Below are 27200 nucleotides of genomic sequence, written 5' to 3'. Positions count from 1 at the left end.
AATTGCACTAAAATTATATTTAGATACATTTACAATGATGTTATAGGATTTAACACTGAGAAATTTGAAGCGTTTGTTCCATTCAATGACTCGTGCATCAGTACATCATGAGTAAGAGTAAAGTTTGTAAATGTATTCAATATAGCAAATTAATTATAGCTATTGTGAACTTGTGGGAAGCAACATTATTTAAATCCCACAAGGCTTCAGTCTCTGTGAATTTTCTTCATGAAGAGGAAGGTGGGACAATGTTTCTTACATAATTCTACGATATATCAAAGCATTACAGCTATATGATATATTTTAAGCCTAACAATACACAGATTTCTCAAGTGTTCTTTAACAAAGAAAGATGTATAATGTTTGCTATGGTTTCACAACATTAAATCTAACTAAATAGACAAAAATAATGACGTCATTGTTTAATAAACAAAAAATGTAATTGTTGGAGAATTGCTGTGGTATAAGTATAATAAAACATCATAATGTAACATATAAAGCACGTTTTACAATGCCTAACAAATACACTGCACTGAACCATAAACATAAATAAACTTCACTGCTGAAACAAGATTTATTTAACATTTTTATTACCACCTGAGAGAATATGGTATGTCATTCATGTGTATATCCTCTGCAAAACAAGTTTTCAATACTCAAACATCGGAAACAGCAGGTTCAATCTGATAAATTTACAGGCTGTAGAACTTACAACAGCATAACAAGCTTTAGCAGACCTGAACACTAAATACATATGAGCACTGTTAAAAGAATGAACCCTAAAAATGGGCCAGAAAAACAAAATTATAACAACACAGTCAAACCACAAACCTACAGAGGAAAAGATGGAAAATGCAAAAATGTCACACACTCACTGTCAAAATGTGTGACACCCACAAGACACATTAAATAGTTTTAGGTAAGAGCAAGGAATGTAGAACAAGAGAACGATCAACAAACACACAAAAATCTATACGTTGACACGAATCAAGCGAAAAACAACAAACAAACAAACCAAAAAAAAACCAACCACCAACAAGTGTGAACTAACTATTGCCAGTTGGTGTAGCTCTTCTGTACCTTTTTTTAAACACAGTCACTCCAAAAAGGAGTTTTTAAAAAAATATATATAATAAATTATAATCTGGTAGGCCTAGAAAAATAAACATTTCTATAAAACCTTTCATGGACATTACTTTTTTGGAGTTGTGCTTTTGTAAACTTCATTTTCTTTTGTCTTTCTACAAGCATTAACAAAGTGCTTGAGTTGCAAACATTCGTATTCAAATCATGGATTGAGCCCCAAGCAGGTTTTACTTATGGTCATTGCTTACTGCCCATCACAGAATGGAGCACTAGGAGACGGAATAACTTTAGGCTTTATCTTCAAGTCTTTAGTCTTTATCTCCAACTGAGTTGAATGACATTGGTTAGCAATTAAATGCTGACCAGATATATTACCCAAAAATAACGTAATCAAGAAACAAAAGCTGGCAACTTGGGTTCTTTAACAGTGTTTGGTCCTTGAGTCTATTACTCATGTACACCACATGGCCAAAGGTTTGTGGACCTGACCATCACACCTATATGTGCTTATAAATAGGCCATCACACTTACTGTACTTGCATCAAAGTCAGACACGACTGACAGCTGAGAGAAAACATCCCATTCCAGACTTGATCCCCTTTTGCAGTTATATTAACCTCAACTCTTCTGAGAAGGCTTTACGCTATATTTGTATAGCATGGCTGTGGGGATTTGCTCATTCAGTCACAAGAGCATTAGTGAAGTCAGGTATTGATGTTGGATAAGGCGGCCTGGGGTGCAGTAGTCATTCCAGTTCATCCCCAAGGTCTTCAGTGGGGTTGAGGTCAGAGATCTGTGCAGGCCGCTCGAATCCCTCCTCTCCAAACTTGGCAAACCATGTCATCAAGGAACTCGCTTTGTGTACAGGGGCATTATCATGCTGGAACATGTTTGGGGCTCTTAGTTCCAGTGAAGAGAAATTGTAATGCTACAGTATACAAAGACATGCTATACAGCTGTGTGCTACCAACTATGTGGCAACAGTTTGGGGAAGAACCACATATAGGTATGACGGTCATGTGTCCACATACTTTTGGCCATATCGTATACATCTTCAAAAGACATTTTATACACATTTGCTTTTAGCTAAGCCTTTAAATTTGCTTAGCATAAGCTGATATTAGAAGTAAGCTCAAAAGACCTGGAATCCTGGCTACACAAAAGATACGAGAAATGGATCGAGTCCTGACCTCGTATAAATAACACAACATTAATGGATTGATGGGGACAGTCTGAGTGAATTGATATAACTGAATGCCACCCAAACCACACAGCAGAGGAATGAATGTGAAGAGAAAGAACATGACTAACGTGTCCCTGCAGCTACTGGAATTCTGGCACGTTTGTGTATACATCTATTTAGGCTAGTTTCAATTAAAACTTGAGCTCTTTACTTTGTAGAAAATCCTTCAAAACTGGACGTCACACTCAGCTTTCATTCAAATGAAAGTATAGGAACGCTTATCATTTTAGGGATGTTTATGGAAACTTTGGAAGTTTAATGGTTCAAAATTGACCTGCTGCGAATAAATTTCAAGAGAATTGTAACAAACACTACTTACCTTCAGATGACCACAGAATATCCAATGACCATGTACACAAATCAGCCATGTGATACCAGAAATTTTTCAGCATTTTAACAAATGCGAGTTAAAATACACTATTTGCACGGACATTTCCAATACAGGCGAACAAATCTGGCACCTTGGCATTAATCCTTATTATATAAAGCAAACAGAAATATTTAACATGCCCATTTTTGGTGGGTGGTTTGATATTCTTGCAGGTTAGTTTTTATAATGTGGATAAGAGATTACAGAATTCGCTGTTTAGAAAGGCAGATCTCGGGAGGAGAGTCCCCAAGAAAGCTACAAAAGTACAATAGTAAATAAGGAAATAACGAAACCCCAACACTGTCTAGCTGCAGATTAAACATATCCTTCAGTGTGGATGTACACAATTTGAATAAATGTTAGTCCTGGATTTAAACTTAGTGGCTGATCCAGCATTTTATCGTATGGGCATAAGATGAATGAACCATGTGCATATGTTCATGTCTATGTATTCAGCATACTGCTAGGTGAAAAACTACTCATCTGTGTTTTGCTGGTGTGAAATCTGTTTAATCTGGCGGGAATGGATCACAGCTCCAGCCAGCAGCTGAGCCTCAAGTGCTGCATGGAGGTCTGACCCTCCAAGTTCCAGCAGAGGTTCCAGTCCAGGCACTCGTCTCTCCTCAGCTCCCAGAGCCCTGCGTCGCCTTCTCAGGTCCATCACTCCCTCCTCTCTGCTCTTCTGTTCTTTCTGAAGATCCTCTTCTTGAGGATCCAAATTCTCCTTTAAATCCCTGCCTCCTTTCTTCAGAGGTTGAGGTACTTGATGTTTTTTATCGATGACCTCATTCTGATTGGTGTCTCGACTGTCAATTATCTGCTGCAGCTGGACCAGTTTTTCCCTCTTTTCCATCAACTTCTGCTCATTCTCAGCCTGCTTCACAAGTTCATGATCAAGCTTGTCCTTCTCTTGTTTCAACCTCTCTGCTTCCAGCCTCTCTTTCTCCAACCTTTCCTTCTCAAGCCTCTCTTTCTCCAACATTTCCTCTTCGAGCCTCTCTTTCTCCAACCTTTCCTTCTCGAGCCTCTCTTTCTCCAATATATCCTTTTCGAGCCTCTCTTTCTCCAACTTTTCCTTCTCGAGCCTCTCTTTCTCCAAGGTTTCCTTCTCAAGCCTCTCTTTTTCCAATCTTTCCTTTTCAAGTCGTTCTTTCTCAACTTCAAGCTGGGCTAACCTCTGTCTTACTCTCTCCTCCTCCTTGGCGATATCTTCTGGCTGACGTTCTTCAAGGTCTCCTTGCCTGGTCTGCTTATCTTTAGGAGGGTCAGGCTGATGCTCGCGTAATGGCACCCCTCGTGCCCCAAGGTCTTTCTGCAAGTCTAGATCTACATGCACTGCTACTTGTGGAGGCTGTTTCTCCTGTTTTGGTTCATCTTGTGCTGGGATGAGAACCGGGTCTTTCACTTGTTGCTTTTGAGCGTCAGCTACAGGTGCGAGCTTCTCAGGTTCTTTATGGTGGTCTGAGCTCTGTTCTGGGGTTTTCACCTTCCTGTCTTCATCCACTGGGTCATGTTGTTGCTGCACTATTTCACCCACGTCAACTGCAGCATCACCTAAATGCAGCATATGATACTTATTGTACTGCATTCACACATACAGTGGGCTCCACATGTTTGTGACCACATTGAAAATCTGGGATATTTTTTTTTCTTTTAAAATTGGAAATTAACAGAAGGTTTTAGAATGTTTAAATATTTAAAACAAAAAATAAAAGTTGAATATTTACAATTACTCTATTGTAAGCAAATGTGTGATACTGACCATATTAACGGCTTTGTACAAAAGGTCAAATTTTCCTCATGCCTAATCTCTTCTATTGAAGTGTGTGTCCAGATGACACTCAGATGGATTTGATCTAAAATGGATCATTTTTTCAGTTTTTGATCCAAACTTGGAGTGTCCATGCTAGCTCGAGTGCACACTGTCATTAAAGCAAAGAAGTGACAAACCAAATAATCCCAATTTCATAACATTACCAAATACCAAATTCATGTAAACATTTAAAATATTCTACTTTTCAATCAATCAACATTTACTTCTATAGTACATCTAAAAACAACACAAGTTGACCAAAGTGCTTTACACTCCCAAAATTACAAAACACGCATACGATGAAACAGAAAACTCATCACTATTCACTCTCCATGCAACTTTCACTCCAGTTGTTGTCAATAATATAATTTGTAATGATAATTGTATTAAATTAGAAAATAATGCAAAACAGAAGCATTTTCACTAGTGGTCTCAAACTTTTGGACTCCACTGTACATACATAAGCTATGCCCATTTTCAAAACATTTTTTCACACCATCTTAGTGTTGGGGCTTTTAGTAGATGTAGTCCTATAGAATGAAATCCCAGGAATTATCGGTGGGGGGGGGGGGGGGTCTTCCAACTGACCTGCAGCTTTGGGTTCCTCCTCTTCATCCTTTTTCTGATGGATCTCTTTGTGCTGTTCCTCAATGACAGCGAGGAGTTTCTCCTGTTGGTCCAGCAACCTCTTCTGTTGCTCTTGCTGTTCTTTGATCACCTGCAGTAGCACGGCATGGTCCAGCACTCCCTCTGAGGAAAAGACAACATAAGAGACATTCAGAGACATTTACAGTCACAATGATCAGCTATTAGTATTATAGAGCTGAGTAAAATGATTAATAATTATTTGAATTTATGATCTATGGAAATGAACTAGATGATTAGTGTTAAGTGATATCAGTGCAAGCATTTATGCATTCTATTAAAGATTACTTAATCAATCTGTATTAAATATTCTGCATTTCCACTGTGAACATCTTTTATTAAAAAAAAAAAAAAAAAAAAAAAAAAAAAACCACATCAAGATCAGCTGGTTGTTATTTGAATCAGTGTGCTTTCAGAAGCAGTAGCCATAAACACAGGAAAACTGAAAACAAGATGTTTAAGAAAGGATATAGAAAGAAAGGATATAGTGTAGTGTTAACAGTAGGTGTCTAAGGTGCTATTGTCAAACATAGCGTGTTAGATGTCAAAGGCTAGAGAGCCTCATACCTGCAACGATCTTTTTAATCACTGTGGTAGGAGTCCGTGGCACAACAGAGCAGTGGAGCAAGAGACAGAAAGAGACAGAGCAAAGAGTGCCTTAAGTGTGCCTTAATAAAAATCAAGCCAAGCAAAAGCAACAGAAGTAAGATTCACTGTGCTTTTTCATGATATTTCATCATGATAAAGCAAAACACGTCATGCAGGGTCAGCTTGCACTGACTTCAGAAAATAGCTTATATCAGGAACAAGAAATTGAATAAGAACTGACTATTGACTATTGCAGGTTAACACAATCATAGGAGTGTGCTGATTAAAAACCAATAAAATACATATATGGATATAACCAAACTCTTACACATACATTTTTACAGAGTAACCTGCAATTAGTTCCAAACTCTTGGAAATAATCTGTGAAGGCCCAAAATAAAGGACAGTAAAAATGACAACACGGGTTCCTCTTATTAAACCTTATTCCACTCATTACAAACAAATTGTTCTTTCTATAAAACCTGGTCACAGGTTTTTTGTGCAAGGTCAGCTGCATCTGATCGCTCAAATGGAAAAACTGACTTACCTTCCATCTTGTCTCCATCTCCTTCCTTGGGGTCCTTTCCATCCTGTTTCTTCTCTTCTTTATTCTCTTGACTGGCAACCCCATCATGCACTGCAGCCAAATGGACCACTGGTTCAGAATCTGTACAGTGGATCAACCAGTGAGTGAGGTTAAATAAACATGTTACAAATCCCTGGTAGTTTAAACCATTTCAGACCAACCAAATTTCATATGTTAATGTCTCGCAAATACTTGGTACAAACGTGCACCAACATTACTTAATACTATGGTTGTGAATCTCCCACTTTCAGATGATATGATGCACATCTCGAGAAGTATCATAAAACATGATGGAAAAGTAATACAGTTAAACAAGTAACAATGATCCACTTCAATTCAGCACTGATGTGATACGATTCACTTCAGCACTTATAGAATTCGAATCAGGCCCGATCCAGTATGATTCAGTTCAGTATAATTTAAGTTGTCCACCATGGGAAAGTCTTCAGTAGAGGGCTTTGTGCTTTCTGGTTTCTTGGTAACTTGAAAAGCTGTGCTTTTGGGTCTTATTAACTTCAAAAGAAAGGAAAAAAGAAAAAGGTAACTACTATAACCTACAGTCATGTGAAAAAATAAATACACCACATGGAAATTGTTGGCTTTTTTTGACATATTTGGACAAGCAAACATTTGATCATCTTTGAAATCATGCCTATTAATGAAGTTGATATACTTGAACAAAACCACAAAGAAAATTAGCCTTTTCAATCATATATTCAACAGAAATATCAGTAGATGTGATGTTCTTCAGTGGAAAAAGTAAGTACATCCTCAGAAGCTAGTATTGTCCCCTTTAGCAGAAATAACGTCTTGTAGGTGTTTTGCATAATTGTCCACAAGGCTTGCTGGAATTTTTCACCACTCTTCCATGCAATATTCTTTCAGTTGCAAGATTGCAAGATCTTTCAACAGCAATATCAGGTTTTCGTCATTTTCCTTTTTGATTTGAGCTAGATCTAGGCTTGTAAATCAATGCAGCCATACTACTGTAGAATGTTTGACCGATTATCCAATTCAAATGTGTATTTATTTACACCCCTACTTAATATATTCTGCACTGTTGCTTAAAGATACTCACGTTTTACTTTCTCAGATTCAGCTGCTTTTTTATCACTTTCCTTCGATTTCTTATCAGCAGGCAGTCTGTTCTCAGCTTCCGGGTCCGTCTCTAAAGATTCCACAGGCTTATGCACCACCACCACTGGCTGCTTCTGTTCTTCCACCTTCTCATGGATCTCATTGGCCTGGTCCTGTGCCACATGGATCTTTGCAACATCCTGTTTTTTATGCACCTCCTCATTCTTCACGTCATCTTGTGCCACCTCCTGCTGCTGGCCTGCCCCCTGTTCTGCCAACTCCTCCTCTTCCTTTCCTTCATCTTGGTTCTTTTCATCATCACGCTCCTGCTGGTTCTTGCGCTTCTCTATATGAACCTCGTCATGAGGGATGGGTGGTTCGTGGCGGTGAGCCTCTCCATCAGGCACTGCAATGTCTGGGAGGTAAAGGTAGAGTATATATGGGATGCATTCACAAAGACAGACAAGACGCCTTAAGGACCATTGCACACTGTATGCGGCAATATTGACAGACAAATACAAGAACCTTTTCAATTTTCTACACTACAGCAACATGTACACCAAGTAAAAATTGTTGCTGGTCATTTTTCAAATCAAACAAGTTCAAAATCAAGTGCAGTGATTTTGAACGGTTAAAAACCTGACTGAGCTACTTAAAAACAGATTTTAATGACACGAGTTAAAACATTAAAACAAACTCTAAAATAATGCCTTAAACCACATGGGAATGAATCTCTGAATGACTTCACAATTCAAATTCTGTGTTTTTAATCTATTGCTATTAAGAGGTCTATTATCATGTTCTGGCCTAGTGTAGAGTTTAAGCTCTTAAATGAGAAGAATCAGGTGAGTCTAATAATCTTGCTTCTCTTCTTCTAATTTTATAACAATAAAGCAATTGCAATCTTTAGAACCATTTTGTAATTAGAACATTTTGTAATTTTCAAAGATCTGTGCTTAAATTATTCTACTTTATTTTTACATTGATTATAAGACTAAGAATGTATGACAAAACAGACCTGCAAGCTGGCACCTTCTTATGCTGAATTACCTGCTTCGGGACGGTCCAGCTGAACCTCCTCTTTCTTCTTCCTCTCAGGCACTTCCATGGGTACTTTTATCTGTGGTGGCTCAGCTGGCTCCTTCTCCTCTGGGCTCTTTATCTCCTCTGCAGGCAGGATCTGCTCCACAGCCGGCTCAAGTTTGTCCAGTTTTCCTGCTGCCACTGGAACCACTGGGGTTTCTCCAGCTGAACACACACACGCTCATGAATTCAGTGGATTATACATACACACATTTATATATATATATATATATATCTGCTATTTAAATAGATAGAAGAAGTACAGGTCATCCTTTGTCAATTCTTTGTCAACAACGAAGACATAATCCACAGAATACAGAGAATGGAAGCTTTGATCAGCAGGGGGCAGCAGAGTATGTGTGGCCACAGAAAACAGATACTAAAACTGGAATTCTACTTTAGATAAGAAATGGATAGATGGATAGTACTTTTCATATAACCTTGCTATTTGTCCTAAGGTTTAAAAAAAGCCATTGAATATTTAGAGCGTTCACTTCTTTTATCCTGGGGCTATGGTTTTCTTCACAGCACCAGGCTAGGTATTTTAAGATACATTTAAAGGTTCTGTTGCCGTTTTATTCAATCAGTTACAACTTAAAAAAAAAAAAAGAAAATGATAGGAAGTAGACCTAAAGGTTTACATAGTAACATTAATGGAAATTATTCTATCCACTATTTTCATTTTATTAAGTGATTGTTACCTGTGTTTTATTTATCAGATAAGCCACTGTGAAAAAATCCTAGATTCTGAAAAGGTGTCTAGTTTACCCATCATGGCCTCCAGGGAAATAACACAGCAGGGAGTGAGCAAGAACAAGAGCAATAGAAAATGTAAAATTTAAAGCATGGAATTTTGGTGTCCTACGCCTGCAGACACTCCTTCACACGTCTTCATGGCTTTTCTACTCACTCCCCCTTTCACACTCACTCACTCCTGCCCTGAGTCCTGTGTTTCCGCACAGCTGCCCTCACCAGCACGCCGTAAACAGGAAACAGGTGTGGAAGTGGGTGTCCACTCAGTGATAAATGCCAGTGTCAGTCAGAAGGGGGTGGGAGGAGGTATGGTGAGAGAAGAGGGAGGGAGAGGGAGAGCAGCAGATAGAAAACGAGAGGAAAGAAAAAGAGTGTTGGGACATAAAGCTGTCTGAACTGCCCTTGTGCAGTTTTTTTTACAACCATCGTCCCTTTTTACAGTAGGGGGAATTTGAGTCCCGCCATCATTTCCTTTGCCCTATTCTGTATTTGGATGCCCTCCCATCCTTCTCTCCCTCGGCTGGAGTTTGAGCAGGAAAACGCCAGCGGCTGTCTCGCTACTGCTCTGGGACGGTGTGCATTTAGGTTTGAAGGGCATCATTTAGGTCACAGCAGCACAGAAAAGGCCTAATTCTGGAGTTTGTCCTGCCCACTCTACACCAGCCATTTCTCTTTATAATCTGTTTCTCACTCTCCATTTCCTTCTTTTTCAATCTACATTTGTCCCATTGGTCTCCTTCCTCTCACTCTCTCATTTCCTCTCTCCACATCATTGACTTACCAGGATGTTTGGGCAGCTCTGGCACAGCAACAACAGGAGGTTTGTCATTAGTTTTGGAGACGATAGCAGGAGGCTGTACTTGATCTGGCTCACTGGACATGGACAGAGTGGTGAAGGTGCTTAAGAGTAGAATCCCAAGCCCAACCCATAGAACCAGCTAGATAGAGAGAGAGAGAGAGAGAGAGAGAGAGAGAGAGAGAGAGAGAGAGAGATAAATGTGTTAAAAAAAAATTCCCTTGACAAATCCATTCAAGTTCCTGATTCCCCTTTATTTCTTTGTAGCATTAATAGCATTTCAAACTAAACTTAAATCTATTAGTGAAGGCTTTACCACACATTGTATTTCAGCACAAGTGGCATAAGTAGCTTCAGGCCACTTGGCTTACAAAAGGGGGCACTATCCTGGCAGAGGGGGCATTACTCTCTAATGCCAACCCAAACACCTGCTGTGGCCATTATGGCAAAGGAAAAAAACAAAAAACAATTACAAATTATCTTTTGTGCATTCTTCCGAATTAGGGCAAAATCTTTTTGGCCAGACTCTACTGGCTGGCAATCATGGTGACCACCAGCTCTGGGCACAACACGTCACATCTGCATGGCAGTACTAATTAAAAATGTATACTATAGTGCTGCCTGCTCTGACGTTTACAGTAACTAAGGTTAGAGCTGGAGCAGATAGAAGCACACTGAATAAGCTAAAATACAAACAAAGTCAAAATATGTTCATTCCTCTAAACTAACAACAATCTACAATCTCACAAATATCTGTATATGCACACACGTAGTCCCTGTGTAAATGCGTCTCTCAGAATTGAGCACTACCTGCTCCCCATTTCGACAGATTTCATGCAGAGAATACATCAAATATTCTCATTTTACATTCTGTTCCTACTTCAATGTGCCCAATTCAGCAGTATGCAAGATGTGTGTAGACGTGCTACATGTGCAGTACCTGAGCAGCAAGGCCATTCTTCATGATCTTCCTGTATATGAGAGCAGGGCAGATGAAGCAGATTAGGCTGCCCATAGTGGCTCCAGTCAGACCTAGGATAGTCTCCACTGCAATACACACACACATTAATCATCCATCATAACAAACTCATATTAGGAACAAATTAAAATTAAAAAATGTTTTTTGGATTTTAATCAAAGTAAAATTTATTCAACATCAGTATATGAAGAATGTTGAATCTAATCTCCTGAATCACCACTGTTATCTTTTCTCCATGGTGCCCCAACGTCGCCAGACTGGGAACAAGGCCCATAAAACATCTTTTATCCTAAAAGCAGCCATATTGTTTTACTCAAATTTATGCCCTACGGTGTCTGTTTCCCTACAGCTGGATTTGTGGCTACAGTGACACTGGCTGGCAGTGGAGCCATCACTGTGGACAAAGCTATGCTTCCTTTTCAATCCCATCGGAGTATCTCACCCTCTTCCACTCTATTAGCCTAATTGGGTCCACAGAGCCAAGCAGAACCCATGTCAACAACAGCTCCAGTGTATGAATAAAACATAGATCTTCTTCTCCCTAAAAACACGTCTTTGTTATCCTGCTTTGCTCTTAAGGAATGAATGCTGCAGAGTGGGAAGGGTTGGTGTGAGGGAGCATCTGTTACCATTTTCTAAAATGGACTCAAGTGCAGTGTGATGTCAGTAGAAGTGACAGCGCCATTAAGGCCAAGCTGACTAAACTTGAGCTGTAGAGATTTAAACAAAACAAAAGATATGTGCGCACACAGATAAGTAGACATTCATACATGCAGACACTAACCGTTTGGGATGAGGATACCTCCCAGCATAGTGCCGAAGACAATGCAGAGAGTAATGCTCTTGAAGCGAAGGGGCGGCATGTACCCACCGGCAGCAAAAGTGCCATCCTTCTGCTGAAAAACACCAACAAAAGACACAAACGTGCAGTGATGGTTCAACAGGCAGTTACATAAGAAAGGTCATTTTAGTGTTTATGTTCCTAAAATTTGCCTCTGGTAATCTCGCGCTGGCATCAGAGCTGATTCAGCACAGCAGCAGTTACACAGTAAGCCAGTGTCTCAGCTGCTTTATGGAGCAGCGCTCTCATTCTCTTCATCAATCAAACACTTTTATTTCCTTCCTGAACCTGTCTGCTCTGTAGCTGCTGCCTAACTCCTTATATCATGGCTCCTGTTGCCACTAAGGTCGGAGATGACTCTAGCTGGAACGGGACCATGAGATTAATGGGAACCACCAAGAAGGTACAGACCAGAATGATAAACAAAACAAGTGGGCTTGTGAAATACACCAAGAGTTTGTTTAGTAGGGATTCTGACATGGATTCTGTTTCCCAAAGCTAGTGTGGTGCAAGATGGTTTAGTTAAAAAGCACAGTTATGATACGGTCCTGTCTTACCTGCTGCTCAAAGAGCATGGTGTTGATGGCCTGCCTGCAGGGCAGGATCATCATGGGGAAGCCCACAGCCACAGACATCATGAAGCCCACTCGGATCATCTCCGTCACAAGGTTAGAGGGAAAATTCATCAGCACATTCCCAGATATATTGTCTGTGAAACTTACATAGCCAAAGAACCCCACCTGAATGGAAACAAAGACAGAAATAAAAACAGGGAGGTTAGATAATGCTGGATAAGAGGGACTATATACATCCAATTCTGTGTAATACATTTGTGTTCATCCTAATATTAAAATTCTTTTTCGACTGCAGACCGTGGTAATATCACTCTGATGAGATTATAATTACTCCAGATGGTGCAGTGGTAGTGTTTACTTGACAAAACAATAGTGCAGAGCCATGCAAGAAACATATTTTTTCAAAGGTCTTTTGATCCCATTGGCCCCTGCATGCCCACGGTATAGTGAAAAAGCAACAGAACCCCGCTTCTCAAATCGGCCTTGATCTATCCACAGAGGTAAATAGAGGGTTCCTCTAGGAACAACACCAGACAAAAGTCCTTGAGCGCACCACAAATCTCCTGCACTACTCTGTACACAGCCCCTCCTTCTCTGCATTTGTTCAGGGTAAGAAAGCAAGGGGCTATGAAATACAAAAGTGGAAATGCAGGAGCAGTTGAAAAACACATGAAAGCACTATTATCTCTCAAGGTAACATTTATTTGCTGCTGTATGAGAAATAGGGCAAAAAAAAATCTGTCATGGTCTTAAATAGCATTCCACCTGAAAATATTTATGGAGGACTAAAAGAGGGTGACGTCGGAGACTGATGAAGTGGGCTGATGTTTATGTGGTGGAAGAAAAGTGCCATTCAGACTGTTTCTGTCATTCACACTACCTATTTCTTTCTGTTTAAACTGAAAGAGTACGAGTGTGCTGCCACACTGAGACAGAAGAGAGTAATCACCTGAGGCACTAGATGGAAACTACAGCAGGTGAGAGGTGAACAGACACCTGATCTCTCCAGAGGATAGAGGAGGACTTCAGGTCTACCATGAACGCAATTGCCACTTAATTAGAGCTGTCTCCTGATGCTTTTGTCATTTCAACCGCAAAAACTGATCAGCCAAATGTGATTTTCAAACGCTGAATGCCATGGAAATAAAAAGTAACATTTTTGATAGAGAATACTAAAAATCTATGCAACCAAACAGAAAACAGGTAAAGCAGTTTTTAAATTTAAGTGATGTATTAAAAGTGATTTGATTCAGGGATTCAGAATTTCTGACTTAAATTAAGCGTGACAAAAAATACTTTTCTCTACAATAATGCAAAGGGGTCAACTGAAATCACTTTTAAAAAATAATACTGCCTTAAAAATTAGCATTTCAGCATTACTACATGATTTTGACCAAACCATTAGGTTAAATAATGCCTAAAATACATTTTAGCAACAAAGCACAGAATTAATTTATTGGAACCTTAAGCTCATACAGGTATTATATCCAAATTAGACAAGAGCCTCCTGCTAAATAAACCACATTCTACAGATAAAATTAGGAAGAAAGCAGTAGGAGCGCAATTTCACATTAAGATTAAGAGCTGCAATTCGCAGTGGAAACATACTAATTTGCATGTACGGAGAGAGCTCAATGGGATGAGTGTTATCCATTTTTTTTATTATTCCCAAGCAGAAAGCTTGCTTCACTGGGAAAATAACAGATGCTAGAGACGGTGTGGGAAACAGGAAGCTCACTACTAGTGAATATCCTGGGAATGTCCAGTAAGAAGATTCTTGTGGGTAAAGGTACACAACACATTGGGGAATATATTTAACACTGGACTGCCCTTTCAATTTGAAGAATTGTTCTTGTTATTTAAAGAGTGTTATTTTAATTGCATGTAGAAAAAAAAGCTCTAACAAGGCAGTGGCTTGCATGACTGCATTTATTTGGACAATAAAACATATATAATGAAATATGTAAGGTGGGGATTTACACAAGCACAGGCTAAATGAGCATTTATTTCTAGTTGTATTAATGTTTCAGTCTGTGTCTACTACACTAAGAAATAGGAATAAGTGTGTAAGCATAATCATTTTAATCTAGTCCCTGGTGTAGTAAAGGGGAAATGGGATAAACATGTCCCGCTATCATAGCTCTATATCATAGCCGTCACAAGAAAACAAAAAAAAGTAAACTTGCAAGCCATCCTTTGATACAGAAAATTCTTTTTCACATACGTTTCTTCCTCTTAACATCTTAGGGAGTTGAGCAAGCCGGTGGCTTACTCAATTGGGATTAATCAACACACTTAAAATCTGTATCCTGTGTTTATATACATCTGTAAAGCTGGTTTGAGACCATAACCGTTGTAAAAAGCGCTATACAAATAAAAACTGAATTGAATTGAATACGCACACAAATATACGAACACATACTTACTGTAATGTAAAAGGTGGTAACGACATTGAGAGAAGAGGTGAAGATAGTGCTCATTCTCTTTACCGAGGGATCATCCAGGCTGTCATAGGTAGGCAGCACCTGCCTGTGGAAAAGAGGAACTTTTTTTTTTTTACTGTACACTTAAAGCCCCCTACACCTCCCCACAAACACCACAGAACTACCGATCTCTCACCATATGTACTTGTGCACTTTAATGTGAAATTAATGTCAAAGCACGTTAAATGTATTGGTAGTCACATAAATTCTATTTTACATACTTCAAATAAAACATACTACACTACTGTGGAGCTTCATAATAAGTTTTTAGCTCAAGTATTAAGCAGAGAACAGCAAAGAAGTGCAAGAAAAGAAAAGGAAGAATTTGATAGAAAAGCTCGATATTTGTTTCACATGAACTGAAGACAAAACATAAAGAGAGAAATGGGGGGAAAGACAGATGATGGGCTGGCAAAATGATGAAGAGCTAGCTATCTCTAGGAAGCAAAAAAGAGGGAAAAAGCACAGAAAAAGAACGGGGGAAAAACCATGCGTCATCAAGACAAACTAGAGAAACTAATAAAACTAGAGACCGATGAAACATTAAATGGGGAATTTACTATGGCTATATATTAGTGACTAAAGTGCAAGTCAGATTTTTAGAATGTTATAAAGTTTTCTGCCAGGTTGGGCTGTTGTTTGGGTCCCTTTTCTTTCTATCTCTCTCTCTCTCTCTCTCTCTCGCTCTCTCTCTGACACAGTCTGAGCACATTCTCTGTTTTATTGGAATATACAGCACTGTGTTATGTGCTCTTTAGCCAAAGCCTGGTCTGGTGCCAGAAGCCAGCCAATCTCATAGCTGGAACCCGTTCGCAATAAAACTCAGGGACAGGAGGAGACAGGAGAGACAATCGCTTCCACTGAGTAGTACCGACAATCAATTGCATTTACAACCTTTCTACAAGCACAGCATTGAGCCTGTTATTATCAGAAACACTGTGAAAGAACTAGTAAACCCACGCTTTACCAGATTACACAGGGAGGGGTGTTCTTCACAATTACTTCATAGTGCTAAAAAGTTTGTTTAAATTGTTGAATTATTTTGTGATTCGACCTATTCGAAAGTCTTACTCAAGTGTATATGACAGGTCATAAATATTTTATGACAGAAATAACATCAGTGTTTACACATTATAGTGCCAACACATTACAACACTATAACTGGGATTAAGCTGATTCTAATATTTTTTTGCAAGTCAGTTTTACTGACATCTGTACACAATCGACTACCTTCAAGATCCACAAAGAATGGGTTTTTTCCCCCACTAGAAAATAAGGTATTAAGCTGTATTTAACCTTTTATGGGGGCATATTACTGTGAAGTAAATTTCATCAGAAATATACATGGGGTGCTGAAAGGGCTGTTTTCTGGTCAGACTGAGAGTCAAATGTCCTCACACAGGGGAGGCTCGCCTTTGCTCTAATGATTGGCATAAGTGGCATCATGTGTCACACTTCTGACCAGTGTCCAAAGAGCCGGAGCCAAGCATCACTCATCACCCTAAGAGTTGTGCGTGTGTGTGTGCGCAGAGAAAGGCTAACTGTCAGCCACTAGCGCTGCATTACATCACTGTACTCATTAACAGTGTAACCCACTACTTATACTTCTTTCACTCTATCACCATCTGACACACACACACACACACACACACACCATCCTGAAACTCTGACACACCTCTCACACACTTAAGTTGACAGGAGAAAGCAGGCTGTGAAAGAACATGCAAATGAAGAATGGGAGTGAAGGGGCACTAAATGAATAGAGCAAGAACACAGTTCTCCCTTTCAAAATACTGACTCAGAGGAACAGGAACTGAAGTTGCCAAAGTCGCCTCTACAACAACATTAACAACTATACAAAAGAGGACAACATTAGCGTTGCCTGGAGGTATAAAGAAAGCCTCAAGTCATAATACTTTTTGCTGTATCATCTACTCACTATTCACCCTAACTTGGTCAAATGAGGAGCACTACATAGAACACCGTTGTAGGGAACAGAATTCCTGATTGGAGTAAACAATTGTACACTGCATCACACTGCAACATTCTGTCACAATAGCATGCATAACATTAGCAAATCCATTAACCACACTATTATTTGTCAGTTATTAAACCTAAAGACAATAAAGCATTCGAGCCTCCTATAAACTGAACACTTACGAGTATAAACATGATTAATCCACTCCTTACATTTGTAAACAATTCAAGAAGTCCACAGAGACGTTCCCATTTCAGCGTGCAGCGTTCCTCAGTAAACATGTGTGTGGGAATTAAACCAAACAAAACAGTGCATTATGGGTCTTTTGTGGCTCTTAAGGTACTTTGTTGATACAATACCTATTACGGGCCATTATGGGATTAATGGAGTACACTAGATGTTCTTCACTATGTTTTCATGCCACTACAAAATGGCAGATCCCAAAGATAGTGTACTATCAGTACACAGATTATAGCTTAAAAAAAAACAACTTTATTCAATATGCAGGCTATATTTAAACGTATGCTTCATGGAGACTTGTTCTCAATCACGGTGCCTGCTGCACAACACACACTGGCCAAGGCATGATTTCGTTGTCGGTAAAACTGGTTTTATTAGGTGCATACCTTTTCAGAATCAGAAGTGCACAGGTATGTGAAAATGCCTCTTAAACTGAGCAAATACAGCACAAAGTTGTCATAACTCTCCAGCTATAGAATAAGTAACATACACTTCACAGTTCAACATACAGAAATTGACAGAAAATTAAGACAAGTATTATTTTCTACGTGAAGTGTGAGGACAGAACACCACATCTCATAGCCAAACTGTTGGCTATGAGAAGTCAATGGCATATACAAGTTTTTTTCTAGACGAGTCAGTATTAATGTACTCAACTAGCTGACCAGCTCACTTAACTAGTTAACCTTAGTTAGCACTTAGTCAGTTACAGTTCCTGGCAACCTAAACATGGTACTTGTCATTGGAGCACATTGGACCTTTTCTTCCTCACTTGGATTCTCGTAGCTACAAATCTCACCTAAACATCATTAGGCCATGAACATCATCTTCTGGAAGTACAAAAACCTACAAAACTGCAGTAATATGCACTGTCCATGATTAATTCAGAAAGATGCCAAAATCGGTTTTCTTAAAAACATGATCTGCAAAGTCTATGAGACTGTGTAAACTCTGTTCAAATGGAGTGTTTGATTAATGGCGACTGCAATGGCAAAGATCATTTATTGCGGTGAGAAAGTTAGTATCATTAGTGCCCCACTGAAGCATTTCACATACAGAAAGAGAGGAGAAAAGGAATGATTTTTGTTGATTGTTTTTGCAGAAGGAGTTCAGTGCGGTCGCTGCTAGCAGTTGGGGTCCATTTTCTCAGTGCATTACACCTCACATACTGACAGCTTCCAGCTTTCTGCTGCCTACATCACAACGAAACCACACACTCGGACTAATTCTGACAAAAAAAACAAACAAACAAAAAAAAAAAAGGCAGCTCAACATCTGCACTGAAGCTGGTCTTTTTGCACAATGAAAATGGTGCCCCTGTTATAAGCCAACATTGAGTACTTCATCTCTACATACAAAGCGACAACAAAGAAAAGGTCACTACAGTCCAACATGTTCACAGGAAGAGGGAAATGGAACAGGGAAAGGGGAGTACTTACGACTGACAGGCGAATGCCATGCCACAGATAGGGATGCAGCGAAAGACGCCGTCCCAGCGTATGTAAATGACTCTGCTGAGCCACAGGCCACTGAGGAGGCCATGTTTGAAGGACGAGAGCACCATCTGTGGTGAAGGGGAAAGCAGCAGGGTTACAGCACGTCCCGTTATGAAAGAGGTTGAGAGGGAGACAAGGGGAAACAATCTTTGACCAGACCATCGGATTGGCCATTGGAAAAAGAGGAGACCCCTAGTTAAAAACAGGAACTAAAAGAAACGTCTGGCTAATAAAACACAGGCGAATGTTACAGCCCCATGAGTGACGATTCACCTGTATCTGTGAATTCAAGCCTTGATATTTTTAGCTCGCTTTCAATCTACATTGCCAACCACCTGATGAAATCAAACCTGAGGAACACATTTTTCCCAGCGCAAGAAAACAGTGATTCTCTGGAGGACGCAACACGTCATGGGAAACAGAAAGCATGAAACGAAAGAAGTGAGCAAGACTCCAGAAAACCTCTTCAATGAACCACAACCATAAGCCCTGTTCAGCAAACCATAGAGAATGTCACACATACACACAAAAATGAATAACACACATGAAGATGTTTGATTGGTGCAGGTGGAGAGAGTAGGGGGGAGTTGGGGGTAATGCAGTGATCATGTTGAATCCGTGATGGTAGAATGCCTCGGTCCAGGGCGTAGGCTACTTACGGGTGGCAGCAGAAGGTAGTGGCGATAATTGGCAGACATTGCACGACCCCCTTGATGCGCCACAGGTGCACTCTGTCCACCCATGACCCACTGATAATGCCGTAACGCAGAGAGGACAACACTATCTAGAAGCAGTCAAGGCAGCGCCCATCAGGGAGGCAGGGCACGCATGGAGTAGATTGGTTCAGAGAAGGGGGCAAAGGGAAGACACATTAAGGTTAGAGGGTTAAAGGCCAGACCAACACGGGCCTGGGAGGGTTCTTGTCCAGCAAACTGGCTCAAGTATCAACATATTACAAAGCAACTACAGGCATGGCCTGAATCTATACATTAAAACGTCATTCACTAAAAAGCTGTCAAATGATTCGATGACAGTTAAGCTGAGGACATAAAAAAAATTATGACATTAAGCATCAAATACAACTCTGTAAAACTATTGTAACAGCACTGTTATTGCAGTTGGTAGCACAGCCAGAATACATTATATCAGATTTAAACCATTATCAAGACTGAATTATGAGTCATTTATGCCTGGCCAGGCCATTACATGAAATGAAACTGATGCATTAGCTGTGACTGAAAACATTCATTAGCTTGTGATGGATTCAGCTTAATATTACAGTAACGTGTGCTAATATATGCGTAATGTTTTTCACTAGAAGTTTGTATTGTTGAGTCGGGGTGAGCGCAAAAAATGCATCAGGCCCCTCAAAGCATGCGGACCTCCTTAGAATTAAAAACAAACTCTGTTATGGTTAAACATGTCAACTAAATAAAAACCAAACGGGATCAGGAGGATGCATATGAACCACTGAGGCTCTGCTCCCACAGCAATGATTGGTAGGTTGTAAACAGAACCATATACAGTATACTACATAATGCTATATAGCAAACACAAGGCGAGAGAATACTACTAAGAAATGTTTTCACGCGAACAACAAATAACAAAATAAAACTAAAACCTGAAATGTCCAGCGGTACTTCAAACTCCCATTTCTCAAGACATGCTGGACTACAGGATGGAAGCAGGGAGAACAAAATGACAATAGCTGAGACAACTGAATCGACTTCAAAATGTGCCACACACAATCTTCTAATCTTATAATCACTAGATCGTGAAATTTCCTTTCTTGAATCAAGTGTGTCCTATAAGCAATCCATAAACGTTGCTAAAACATAAAACTATTCCGGTCCTCTAAAAAAGGTTTAAAATAAACCAAGCTGGAAATATTGTCTGCCACTCATTCCCTCAGGGCAACATATAAAGAGGCGAGTCCTTAACAAATGTTAATACCATAAAAACACAGTGCAGGTGCTTCACTTTACTGAAAACTATCATGTAAGTGACTCACCGTGAACATAAAGAGCGTGTAGAAGATCAGTGCCATGGCTGAAAATGACTGGATAGATGACATCATGTTCCTCTGCAGACTCAGAGGCAGCACAATGAACAGCGACACAGCAATGAGCAACAGGACACGGAAACTGCGTGTTACCTGAGGAAGTGAGAGGAACACGGACTAGCATCACATATCTCAGATAAAGAGACATCTTCTTATATTTAACACATCTGGTCAATATTAACTGTTAGTTATTAGCATCATTTTGGCCTTTGCAATAATCATAAACAATATGCAATGGAGCCCGCGAACAAATCATGTCTTATGTTTTCTAAGCATTCTCATCAATGCATTCTAAATATGTCTTCTGTGGCTGTTGCAAATATACTGTGGCATAGCTATGATCAATTATAAAATAAAATAAACATGTATGGACAAATTAATAAAGGCTGGTCTTTGACCATGACATATCCCAGGATGATCAGTTTGTTTGTGCTATTTTAGTCCATTTTGTACCTACACCTGCCCTCATGTAAATATTATTATTTCAGAACACAGCATAGCACATTTTGAAGAAATGTCCCTGGATAATCAGACCATCAAGATAGATTTAAGATGGACTATAAAGATCAGGTTGGCAAAAATGTGATTTTTGCAAAACAAATGTGATTTCAGATTTAACCCACTGTTATCTAAAAAGGGAGACAGTGCTTACCTGGAGGCCTAAAAGTTGGGCAAAGAAGTTTGATCCAAGGTCTGCAATGACCACGTAGAATGCGATACATGTACCAAGCATTAAGCCAATCATACTAGAGAGAGAAAGAGAGAGAAACAAAGCTCTGTCAAAAAATGATTGGAATGATTTGGTGGGAAAAAAAAAACTGACTTGAGTAAAGATCACATATCTGACCTCAGCTCCACAAGTGCCTTTCCTGGTTTACCAAAAGCATGAAAAGCTGCAGAGAAAAATATATCTTTAATCTGGGCACAGCTGTTGTGGTATTCGAGTCTGAATAAACAACAACAACAAAAAAATCCTAAACTAAATATGCAGAGCAACTATTTGGGTAGAAACACCAACACAGTCCTGCTGCCAAATGTCATTTTCAAAAGGTCAGTGGTGTGTTTGTCATTCTTACCCAGTCCAGCATAAGTCCTGCGCTTAGTGTTGCTGGCTGTATGGACCAGAAACATGCAGGACTGATGGGTCATCCACGAGCAGAAGAAAAGCAACAGAGTGCCTAGAACTATACCACACTGTATGACGGGGGGAAAAAACACAGACATAGGTCGATCAGGGGGACATAGGATTTTTCCCTGCTAATATACAACACAAGAGCACAGAAGAAGCTACAGTTTACTCAACCAGATATTGGGGTTGATACTATTCTGAAACGTTCAATCTATACCAAATCAATTTTGGCATATTTTTCCATTCTATTCCACTGTTGTGTTTTATACCCTGAATGAACAGACACACCACAGATCACGCATGTGAATACAAGACATCCATCACACATCTGATGTTTCACATAACTTCAGCAGCATAAGCTTGCTAAGAGTCGGCTTAGTTCCTGTGACTACATCAGTATTGGATTAGTATCTGATGCTCAGAACTCTGATGGCAATTTCATCTGAAAAGGGACTTGAAAAAGTAAGAACCAAGCATTCCTAACTACAGCAGTGAAATTTAATTAATTACTAAGAAACTGAGTCCACTCAGACTTTGCACAAGTAACACTTCTAGGTGCACCAATCCCACTTCTATACACCAAGTGTTCTCTAAGTTTTTTGCAGCCAGGTAATTTAGCAGGGTTAACAAAAATGATAATAAATAAATACAATTTTAAAATCCACTGCCCCCTTTTGCACAGCTCATTCTTCAAATGTGTACAATAATAATCTGCCTATATATCAGAGCCATTCAGTTTTTTATTCCTGAATCTCCTACCAAAAAATACACTGGATTAAAATTTACATATTTAGAGACCTACTTGTTTTTCACTGATTAAAGTTTGGATTAAACCTTTTCAATTCATGCAACTCAAACAGGCTAATAACTATAAAACCTCAATAATAAACAAAAGTTTGATACTGGTGGGTTGTGATTTCCCCCAGTGGAACAAAATAAATAAAATCACAGTCTCTCTGGCTCTGATATACCATACCAGAGCTTTTCCAATTATCATTTGGTACCTGAGACTGATTCTGATTTTTAAAGTAAATGAGCTGATGCTCTGTAAGCTTCAGTTGTCAGGTTATGCAAAACATCACAGGTTCAATGGCACCATAAGTCAAGATGTCTCCTGTTTCAGCCTGTCAATCTAAATCACACACACTCACAGCATAAAATTTGTCAGTGGCCCCATGGGTAGATCCTTTTGTCTGTCCATGAATTTATGTGATTTACAAATACTGAATTAGTCACAAAACTATCCAGTGGCAGAGCTATAAATATACACTCACTGAACACTCTACTAATACTGGGTTGGGCTTCCCTTTGCTCTCAAAACATCCTCAATTCTTCCTGCATGGATTCCACAAGATGTTGGAAACATTCCTTTGAGATCACGCAATTTCTATAAATTTTTCAGGTGCACTTTCATGCTTCAAATCTCCTGTTTTACCACATCCCAAAGGTGTTCAACTGGATTCAGATCCAGTGACTGTCAGTATGTTTACATGGACAACAATAATCCGATATTAACCCAATTAAGACAATATTCTGATTAAGAAACTACCATGTAAACAGCGATTATTGATGTCCTTAATCCGGCTAAAGTCATACTCGAAGTAAGCACAAATGGAATTAAGACATGTGGAGTATTCCTATTTTAGCTGCATTACTAATGTGCATCATGGACATGTACACACCTTAATCACACTATTAATGTCGTGTCGGAGTTTTTACTGCATTTTGCAACAGGACACGTTCACACACGGCAGTGCTCAATCGTTTGACAGCAAACAAGAGAGCATGGCTGCGTCCGAAACTGCGTATTTATCTGCTATATAGTAGGCGAAATACATGTCTTTCTATATATTTTATATAGTAGGTAAGTATGAGGTTTCGGATGCAGCCCATGGCATCAAGCAGTCATCTATTTGCACGTATAGCATGACAAATAATTAACTGCACTTAAAAATGAAACACCCAAAACTGTATACGGTACCATAACGAAGACGAACTGTAATTTTATACGTGAAATTCTGGAGGGAACGTCGGACGGCGTGGCGTGGGGATGTAATGACGTGTGCCGTTAATCGATCTATGTTCTATAACATGTAAAACGGGTACATGAGAGGAGTATTCTAAAAGCAATTCATGTAAAAACCTTAATCACAATATTGTCTTATTCAGAATAAGGTCAGTAATTAGATTATTGCTTTAAACGTAGTCTGGGAAGGCCACTGAAGAACACTGAACTCATTGTCATGTTCATGAAACCAGTTTGAGACGGCTTTTGCTTTGTGACATGGTGCATTATCATGCTGGATGTTGCCATTAGAAGATGGGTAAATTATGGCCATGAAAGGATGCACATGGTTAGCAACAATACTCACATAGGCTGTGGCATTCAAGTCATGATTGATTGATTGGTATTATCGGGCCCAAAGTATGCCAAGAAAACATTCCCCACACCATTACACCACCTCCACCTGTTGACAAGGCAGTTTGGGTTCATGGATTCATGCTGCCGGCGCTAAATTCTGACCCTACCATCTGTGTGCCTCAGCAGAAATCGAGATTCATCAGACCAGGCTACGTTTTCCAGTATTCAACTGGCCAGTTTTGGTGAACCTGTGCCTACCGCAGCCACAGCTTTCTGTTCTTGGTTGACAGAAGTGGAACCCGATGTGGTCTTCTGCTCTTGTCGCCCATCCACTTCACGGTTTGATGGGTTGTGCATTCTGAGATGCTCACCACAATGATACAGAGTCATTATCTGAGTTACTGCAGCCTTTCAGTCAACTCGAACAAGTTGACCTCTCTCATCAACAAGATGTTTCCATCCACAGAACTGCTGCTCGTTGGATGTCGGCAGTGGTATCTCAGTGGTTAAGGCGTTGGTCTACTGCTCAGAAGGTCATGAGTTCAAACCCCAGCACCGCCAAGCTGCCACTGTTGGGCCCTTAAAAAAGGCCCTTAACTCTCAATTGCTCAGATGTATGAATGAGATAGATGTAAGTCGCTCTGGATAAATGTTAATGTAAATAATATGTAAATGGATGTGACTGCTGTGCATGAGAACCACAGGAGATCAGCATACTCAAACCAGTCTGCCCAGCACCAACAATCATGCCATGTTCAAAATCACTTAAACCACATTTTTCCCCATTCTGATGGCTGGTGAGAACATTACCCAAAGCTGTTGGCACGTATCTGCGTTATTTTATGTATTGAACTGTGCCGCATGACTGGCTGATTAGATGGATGAGTAGGTGCACAAGTGTCCCAACTGAAGTGCTCAGACAGTGTATATTCTAGCTATGTCTCAGGTAAACGAGTGTCACTATGCATAGGACAGACTGCAACATGAGGCACAGACTGTGGATGTAGAAATACCCTTTAGAAAAAAATTCCCGTCTGTTTACCTGTTTGAAGCAGAAGGGCATGGTCAGCACACTGACTCCCACAATGCTGTTCACCACGTTCATTATTAAACCCCAGTTAGAAGACGTCATTTTAGCTTTCTTCAGGGGTTACAGCTTTTATATCCGAGTGTTTTAAGAGAAACAGGTGTAATCTTTGCTTTTATTCCGGTGTAATCCAGGCAGGACCCTGGGTAAGTGATGTTTCCTGCACTAGTCTGTGACGTGGCGCTCTGTGGTGGACAAACACAACACACACTCAAACCTAAACCACGTAGCATAGGTAAATATTTCAACTCCGAAACACAAGGTATTTACATTAATATTATATGTGAACTAACGTTACACAGACAAACAAAACAAAGTTAGCTAGTTTAATAGACAGACAAAATTCAGGTAATGTTACATACCACGTCCTCACTTCCCCTCAGATATTAAGTCCTATGTTACCATTGGTATCGTTAATGCTTTTAATTTTTCGTTGTCTAGCAATAACGAGCAACCCAACTACTCGTGTTAATATGAACTTTTCTTTTTAATAACTGCACGCGTTATAACTGACGATAATACGTTCTGAAGAAATTCACGACTCCATGTCCAATAACAGTATTTCCTCGACGCGTAACCAGGAAGTGGAGGCGACAGCATCATGCTCGCGCCATGTGCTGCCCCTTGTGGCCAGGAGGAGGAAAAACATCCTCCGTCCATAATAACTGCCTACATTTGTGTACTGTGGGATGTTATGTTAATAGAAAGGGACACACAATACAGAATCGATCATTGTCAAAGTCACATAATTTCCCCAATCTGTCATCACTTAAGTCGTCTTTACATGATGTTGTTTCATTTAGACAGAGATATGAGCAGGAAAGCAGGAAAGGGAAACAGGAATAAGGGATGGTGATCTGCAACAGGAGCTTTGTGGAATCCAGACTACAGGCACCTCCTGCAGTGTTAGTGGCCCAGCTGGAGCAGTGAGGTTGTGTACGGTGTACACCATCCGGGCATTAACATAGTCTCTAAGGACAGGATTTGGGACTGGAGTTTTACAGAGCAGGTTTAGATGGAAGACAGGAAAAGTCTGGCTATTGTATACCACTGACCTCTGAACCAACCTGACTATTCAGCTTATTGGCTGGAGGGTCTTGTCAGTCCACACATAATCCCTGAAAATTGCAATTAGGTCCCAGCAGAACAGGAGAAAAGGGGGCAAGACTGTGGACCAGTTGGGCAGATTTCAGTGTCGATTTGAGGGGTACTCTATCCGGGATGAAATTAGACACAGGCATCCGATTGAACTGCTGACCTCAGGGGAAGCCCCTGGTCAGTGTGGGGTCACGCGAGCACAAAGCAGAGTGCTGAACTGTGAGAGGTCAAGCATGCATGCAACTGAATGGGAGTCTTTGTGGACTCAGGCATGCACAAAATTTCCCATGAGCCACCAAACCTCACAGGCTCCCTCAGGAACTGAAGGAAGGGGGATGAAACCTGCTGCTACCCTCAAGTGTGTGCGAGTATGTGAGCGTGCATCTGCGACCTCAGAAAGGACACACAAATACTGCCTCGGTAATCACATTTAATTACACATCAACCAGGCCTGTGAATGGGGTTTTTAATGCAGGACTTCTCCACACACAAAAAGACTGACATGGCCAACTAAACATTGCCTACCTTTGTTCTCCTGAAATCTATTACAGCATTCTCTCGTAACCATCAGCGGTGCTAAAAGGCTTCAGATAACGCCTATTATGTTGATAATCACGAATAAAGGGAAGACAAGAGTGGTATGCCATTCAACCAAAGGTCACAACTATTTATTACAGAAGCCTGAGAGGATGTTAGAGTCAAATCAAAATCACTATTCAGAGGTTTCTAATCAGCTAAGTCCCATAGTAGAAGCAGTGGCTCAGCAAACATATTATTGGTATATTATAAGCTGTATACTATTACCTATACAATACTATACTATACTATAC

At 39.9% G+C, this 27200-nt stretch overlaps 1 protein-coding gene across 5 annotated transcripts; it reads right to left on the bottom strand.

Moving 5' to 3' along the window:
* Positions 1 to 573: 573 nt before the first annotated feature.
* Positions 574 to 25847, bottom strand: slc38a10 (solute carrier family 38 member 10). 5 transcript variants are annotated; one of them, XM_053640459.1, is made up of 18 exons: positions 25635 to 25847; positions 25228 to 25457; positions 21771 to 21888; positions 21542 to 21587; positions 21347 to 21440; positions 20644 to 20787; positions 19292 to 19416; positions 14862 to 14964; positions 12418 to 12600; positions 11804 to 11915; positions 10981 to 11087; positions 10026 to 10182; positions 8459 to 8656; positions 7410 to 7823; positions 6293 to 6412; positions 5725 to 5745; positions 5101 to 5262; positions 574 to 4253 (listed from the first exon to the last, which is right to left on the bottom strand). In XM_053640459.1, exons 2-18 carry the CDS (start codon positions 25315 to 25317, stop codon positions 3175 to 3177), a joined length of 3273 nt encoding a protein of 1090 aa, XP_053496434.1. In that variant the 5' UTR covers positions 25318 to 25457; positions 25635 to 25847; the 3' UTR covers positions 574 to 3174. The 5 variants fall into 5 exon arrangements, with proteins under 5 accessions (XP_053496434.1, XP_053496433.1, XP_053496435.1 ...); XM_053640458.1 differs by lacking the exon at positions 19292 to 19416 and adding an exon at positions 18576 to 18700; XM_053640460.1 differs by lacking the exon at positions 19292 to 19416 and adding an exon at positions 18576 to 18700 and having other exon boundaries at positions 11804 to 11912.
* Positions 25848 to 27200: the final 1353 nt, after the last annotated feature.

The sequence above is a fragment of the Ictalurus furcatus genome, chromosome 13, assembly GCF_023375685.1.
Source record: "Ictalurus furcatus strain D&B chromosome 13, Billie_1.0, whole genome shotgun sequence".
NCBI classification, from domain to species: Eukaryota; Metazoa; Chordata; class Actinopteri; order Siluriformes; family Ictaluridae; genus Ictalurus; species Ictalurus furcatus.
The sequence above is the reverse complement of the archived record's forward strand: the minus strand, read 5'-3'. Positions and strand labels throughout refer to the sequence as shown.

What these genes read in the sequence shown, in the direction of transcription:
- slc38a10 (XM_053640459.1), bottom strand. Translation starts at nt 25,317, where the DNA reads ATGACGTCTTCTAACTGGGGTTTAATAATGAACGTGGTGAACAGCATT. An exon ending in CCATGCTCTTTGAGCAGCAG is followed by an intron (nt 11,916 to 12,417) that starts GTAAGACAGGAC and finishes GGTGTTTTTCAG; the next exon opens with CAGAAGGATGGCACTTTTGC. An exon ending in AGGTATCCTCATCCCAAACG is followed by an intron (nt 11,088 to 11,803) that starts GTTAGTGTCTGC and finishes TGTGTATTGCAG; the next exon opens with TGGAGACTATCCTAGGTCTG.